The 6,107-nt window shown below is 54.8% G+C and overlaps 2 protein-coding genes across 2 annotated transcripts; one reads left to right on the top strand and one right to left on the bottom strand.

The window, feature by feature from the left end:
- The first annotated feature begins 188 nt into the window (after window positions 1-188).
- On the top strand, window positions 189-2,388 carry PTSG_06301 (RER1 protein). The gene is made up of 6 exons (XM_004993135.1): window positions 189-356; window positions 619-723; window positions 924-1,111; window positions 1,398-1,533; window positions 1,751-1,813; window positions 1,973-2,388. The coding sequence occupies exons 1-6, from the start codon at window positions 291-293 to the stop codon at window positions 1,979-1,981; spliced, it is 567 nt and encodes a 188-aa protein (XP_004993192.1). The 5' UTR covers window positions 189-290; the 3' UTR covers window positions 1,982-2,388.
- On the bottom strand, window positions 2,250-5,370 carry PTSG_06300 (uncharacterized protein). The gene is made up of 10 exons (XM_004993134.1): window positions 5,286-5,370; window positions 5,113-5,165; window positions 4,944-5,001; window positions 4,744-4,794; window positions 4,582-4,648; window positions 4,103-4,463; window positions 3,889-3,932; window positions 3,667-3,702; window positions 2,891-3,506; window positions 2,250-2,708 (listed from the first exon to the last, which is right to left on the bottom strand). Exons 1-10 carry the CDS (start codon window positions 5,303-5,305, stop codon window positions 2,596-2,598), a joined length of 1,419 nt encoding a protein of 472 aa, XP_004993191.1. The 5' UTR covers window positions 5,306-5,370; the 3' UTR covers window positions 2,250-2,595.
- Window positions 5,371-6,107: the final 737 nt, after the last annotated feature.

The raw sequence follows: 6,107 nt of genomic DNA, 5'->3' as shown, positions 1-6,107 counted from the left end.
CACACACACACACACACACACACAAACACACACACACACACACACACACACACAGACACACACACACACACACAGACACTCTCTGACACACACAGAGACACACACACACACACACACACACACACACACACAGACACACACACACACACACACCAAGGCCTATTAATAACCCAGTTGTCCTAGAGAAATGCCACTCCACAAATCCCAACACAACAGCCAACACACCAACCAACCAACCAACGTTGACACCACTCTCACTGCCAGCACAAAGCAAGAGAGCAGAAGCGAAGATGGAGCCAACGACAGAGGACGCAGCGCCGTCGTTCACGACGATGCTGTTCAAGACCATCAGCATCGTATGTGATGTGATGTGTCGTGATAGGGGAGAGGGGGGAATGCAAATGCAAATGCAAGTGCAAACGGCGCGATCGGGGTGCCTCCTTGTGCTTCTTCGCTTGGCACTGTCGCGATGCATACTGACCTGTGCATCCGTGGTCATGCTTGAATGCTACGCGCGCACACACGCACACCCACCCGCACACATATAAACACACACACACACTACACGCACACACACACACACATACACACATACACACTGCATACGCACATACACAGCGGTATCAGCTCTTCATGGACTCGATCACGCCGTGGGTTGCGCCGCGATGGGCTTTTAGTGTCATTTCGCTCGTCCTGTTCATGACACGCATCTTCGTGCTTCAGGTAGTGACATGCCGATGTTTGCGATACTTGCGTTTGCGAGTGATGTTTGCAGCTGTGTATGTGTGTGTGTGTGTGTTTGTTGCCAAGCTGTCGGAGTTGTGGTTCCTGCTTCTGGCCTCACCGCTGCTGTGACGCATGCTGCTGCCACACGGCTCTCACTGCTCTGGCGCACGCACATGGGCTTGACAACTGGCCAATAGGGGTGGTACATCATCGCGTATGCGCTGGGCATCTACCTGTTGAACCTGCTCATTGCCTTCCTGACGCCACGCTTCGACCCGGCCATCAACATTGAATCTGAGGACACGGGTGACGACGCCGCGTTGCCGACCAAGCGCGACGAGGAGTTCCGCCCCTTTGTGCGCAGGCTGCCCGAGTGGAAGTTCTGGTGCGTCGTAGCTGTGTGTGTGTGTGTGTGGGTGGGGGTTTCGTGTGTGTGTGTGTGTGTGTGTGTGTTTTTGTGTCTGTGTCTGCGTATATGTGTGTGTGTGTTTGTGTTTTTGTGTCTGTGTCTGCGTATATGTGTGTGCATGTGCTGTGTGTTTGTGTGGATGCTCCTCTCTCTATGTTTGTGTGTGTGTCTGTGTGTGTTGTGAACTGCCATTGCCGCAGGTACAGTGTGTTGGCTGGTCTGGCGTCCATTCACCCTCTGCGTGCTGCATTTGCAACAACAGGGTGATGGCACAGCGGGCAATCTTTGTTGCGTTCTTTGCCACCTTCTTCAAAGCCTTTGACGTGCCCGTCTTCTGGCCCATCCTCGTGCTCTACTTCATCCTCCTCTTTGTCGTCTCCATGAAGCAGCGCATCGCGGTCCGTCTCGTGTGTCAGGGAGTGTAAGAGAGAGGGAGAGAGAGAGAGAGAGAGAGAGAGAGAGAGAGAGAGAGAGAGAGAGAGAGAGAGAGAGAGAGTGTGTGTGTGTGTGTGTGTGTGTGTGTGTGTGTGTCAATTTATTCGCCCTCCCTCCCTCCCTCCCTCACTCACTCACTCACTCACTCACTCACTCACTTTTTCTTGCACCTCCCCACAGCACATGATCAAGCACAGATACGTGCCCTTCTCAGTAGGCAAGCCCAAACACGCAGGAAAGTCGGTGCGTATTTTTTTGTGCGTGTGTGTGAGCGTTTGCTTTGCATGAATGCAATCTCGGTGTTTGTCTTGCTTGCAGTCTGCCTTGTCGCCTGTCATCACATCATCACCACTTCTGTTTCTCACACAACTCTTGCTCTTGTATCACCACCATTGCTTGCAGGACAAGTGATTCCAGTGCACGCTGTCGTGCATCTGTTTGGCTTCTGCGTGAGACACAGCGAGAGGGAGAGGAATTGCGGAGAGAAGAGAGAGAGCGTTTGCTTTGGGCAAGTGCGTATTGTGCAATCGTTCCCTGTCTTTCTTTCCCGAGTGTGCGTCGTGTGTGTCGTGTGTGGTATTCCTCCTTCGGTCATTTCTTGTCTTCATTCTCACCATCGGTTTCAACCCCTTGCCAGCAACTAGTGACTTCATGGGTCCGTGGTTTGTGCTTTTGGTTGGTTGGATGGTTCGTTCGTTCGTTTGTTCACTTCGCGTACACGCAATCACAAAACACAAAAGCACAAAAGCACGTCACTTATCGAGAGCAAAATTAAGACGAAGAAAACACAAGGGGGCACAAATACACGTGCAACCGTAAGCACACGCAACCACAACAACGCACAAAGCCACAGTGAAAGAGAACAAGACATCATATCATGTGTGCGCGTGTGCGTGTTCATGCTGTGCTGCACCATTATCAGCAGCGCCACAGCCACTCGCTGTAACTCACGTCGAACCATACACATCACAGCAGGCCAGTCATGTTTACGTAACAACCTGACTCACATCAACCAGCAGCAGCAATCACGACTGCGAGTGGAGTGGGGGCGGGCGCGAGCGGCGAGAAAGGCCGACGCGGTAGCGGACGTTTCCTCCAGGGATCTTCACCCCGCCCAAGGGGTTCGAGTCACGCGGCCCTGCAGTGAAATGCCAGTGGTGGTGGTGGTGGCAGTTAGGATTAAGGGGTGGGGAGGCGTGGTGGGAACACAAGGTGTGAGGTCCAAAAACCAAAGCAAGAACACGAAGAAGAACAACAAGAACGAGAAGAACCACAGAACAACCAATGAATCAATCCAATGAATCACGACCGTTGTCGCACCTGCTCGCGAGAGGCCGGATCGCGCTGCCGGCGAGCGAGCAATGGACGATGTTGATGATGGTGATGTTGATGATGACGAGCCCGCCTTTGCTGGCGGTGTGAATCCGTTGCTGCCACGACGAAGACCAACAGACGCAGCGGCAGTCGTGGATGCGGTGGCTGCCTTGGGTGTTGCTGCTTTGGGTGTTGCTGCTGCTGCCTTCTTCTTCTTCTTCGCTGCTGGTGTTGATGTTGCGGTTTTCTGTGTCTTCGCGGGCGATTTCGCTGCTCCCTTTGTCTTCTTCGTCGCTGCACCCGCCGCCGCTGCCGCCGCTGACGGCGGTGTGAATGACGACGACGCTGGTGACGATGGCGATGATGTGGTGGTGGTGGTCGTCGTCGTATTGGTGGTGGTGGTGGTGGTGGTATTGGCGGTATTGGTATTGGTGGCGGTGGTGGTCACTTCATCGGCGTCACCGCCACCGGTCCCCGCTGATGTTTCTGTCTCGGCAGCAGCAGCTGCTGCTGTTGTTGTCTTCTTCTTGCTGCTCTTGGCGGGGGTCTTCTCCTTCTTCTTCTTCTTCGTTGCCGCCGCTTTCGGTGCTGCCGCCTTTGCTTTGCTCTTCTTCGCCTTCTTCTGCAATGTGTGATGTGTATGTATAAGTGTGAGTGTGTGTGTGTGTGTGTGTTGATGTACGTGTGCGTGTAAGTGTGCGTGTGTGTATGTGTGTTGATGGAGCACCACAAGTCTCGCTCTTTCAACGTTGTTTCGTGCGCCGCCCTCTGCATCTTCCTACCTTTGGTTTCTCGTCAAAGTCATCCAGCGTAAAATCCTGCAAATCAGACACACACGCACACACACACACATCAACGCGCAAAAGGCATGTGTTAACGATCAAGAACAGAGAGTGGACGCATAGCAGACATTACCAGTGTGCATGCAAGCAGACAAAACTCAATGCAAACGATCACATGACCACGTGACATACGACCACGCGATACATGGATGCACCTCGCACCTCATCGTCCAAGTCATCAAAGTCTGGTTCAAAGTCACTTCCGGCTGTTGATGAGGGCAGTGAGGATGGACGAACCACATGCGTCAGGCAAACGCAGGAAAACCGGCTGGCATTTATCATCACAGAGGGAGAGGGAGACAAACATGCGCACAAATAAACAAATACACAAACACAGAACACAAACACCCACCCACACACACACACACACACACACCGTCTCCGCCGCCGCCGCCGCCAAACGCCTCCAGTTCCCAGTCGTCATCCTCGTCGTATTTCTTCTTCCGCTTGCGCGTGGATGAGTTGCTGCTCTTCTTCTTCTTTGCCGCTGCCTTCTTTCCCTTCCCCTTTGCCGGCTGCTCCTCGGCCTCCCCCTCTGCAGCTGTCGCTGCGGTGGCTGCCGTGTCGTTTTGTTGTGACGGTGACGACAGCGTCGCTTCGCCATCGTCGGTCTGCTGCTCAGTGCTGCTGCTGCTGCTGCCGCTCACCGCTGTCGCCGTGCCGCTCTCATTGCTGCTCTTCCCTGACACAAACGCGGGGTGCACTGGCAGCGCAGATGCAGGCGCCGTCTCCTGACTCTGTAGTGTGTCCAAAGAACGAAGAAGCGTGAGGAGGCAGCGTGGGGCGGGGGAAGGAAACGACAACCAAAGCACACACACGCACACACACACACGCACACACATACACACAACGCACCGCTGCTTCTTGTTTGGAGAGCTCGATGGCCTTGCGGAGCTGCTCTGCTTCCTCGTCGTTATCCTCCCTGCACAAAAAGGAATGAACACAGTGTGAGATTGATGGCAGCAGGGCATACGCTGCTCGCCGTGCGTGTTGGCAGGAAGCGATGCGTTGACTTACGGCAGTATGGGAGGGTTGACGCTCTTTCGTCGCGGAGGCTTGGTTGGGCTGCTGCTTGTCGAACGAGCGTGCAAGCGTGAGCGTGAGCGTATGTGAGTGAAGAAAACAGGAAGCAGGAAAACCGGGCGTGAACTCAACAACTTCAGGTGTGATTGACAGCAAGGACTTGCAGCAGCAGCAGCACATCAGGACCAACTCACGGCTGTGTTGTGTTGTTGGACTTTTTCCCTGCGCTGGCATCACTCGGCGCAAAGTCATCTGCGACCCACCAGCAGTGGTTGTGGTGAGCCTCTTGGGAATTGCTGACGCAGACAAACAGAGACACAGGGATGCAGAAGACACACACGCGCACGCTCACGCAGCTAGCACCTTCGCTGTTGTAATCCTCATCCAGCATGGCGTAGTTGACCTCCTTCTTGGCCCTGCTTGCGACACACACACGCACACGCACAGAGCAAAGGAAGGTTTGAGGGGAGGGCAGCGGTCAGCAAGCACAGGGAGCACAGGGAGCACAGCAGGCAGCCATGGTCGGCATGCGACACCTTCGCGAGCGACGCGCCATCTTGACAGTTGCAGTTGACCGCCCAAAACAAACGTGCAACGACACGACCAAACAAGAAAAACGGCAGTGGAAAAAGTGCTGACTCAGCAATCGTGAACCGCGCGGTTGTGTGTGCTGCATGCAGGTTGTTGAGGGGTTGTGCTTTTGCCTGTCCTCCCTCCTCTTTCCGCTTTGCTGTCTGCACATGACCAGCAGAGGGATGGCTGTGGTGCCGGCGACGGTGGTTGTGCTGGTGGTGGCCGTCGCGGCTGTTGTGTTGACAGCAGCAACAGTGGTGCCACAGGTAGCCGCAGCACCCGCTGGAGGCGGCCGTGGTGCCAATGCTGATTTCCACAAGCAACGTACCGGCGGCGACAGCTATGTGGGGTTGCTTCAGAATCATGACAGCGAGCGCTCTGCGACGATGAAGCTGCCGTTCACGTGCCCGTCTGTGCAGCTGATGGCGGAGACGAACAAGAAGTCCGCCACGTCCAAGTGCACGGGGGAAATCCCCGTCATCAACGACAAGGACATCAACAAGCTGCGGCGCCCGGATCGCGATGTTCCCATGCTCAGCCCGGACCCGCGTGCCTTTCACACGGGAGTGCACGCCTACCACCCTCGCACCCGCAAACCCGTGCTGGTGCGACGCTGTGTGTGTGTGTGCTTGTGTGTGTGCTTGTGTGTGTGTGTGTGTGTGTGTGTGTGTGTGTGTGTGTACGTATGCATGTGTTTGTGCTTGTGTGTGTGTGTGTGTGCTTGTGTGTGTGTATGTGTGTGTGTGCTTGTGTGTGTGTGTGTGTGTGTGTGTGTGTGTGTGTGT

This window comes from Salpingoeca rosetta (assembly GCF_000188695.1).
Source record: "Salpingoeca rosetta unplaced genomic scaffold supercont1.14, whole genome shotgun sequence".
Lineage (NCBI taxonomy): Eukaryota > Choanoflagellata > Craspedida > Salpingoecidae > Salpingoeca > Salpingoeca rosetta.
The sequence above is the reverse complement of the archived record's forward strand: the minus strand, read 5'-3'. Positions and strand labels throughout refer to the sequence as shown.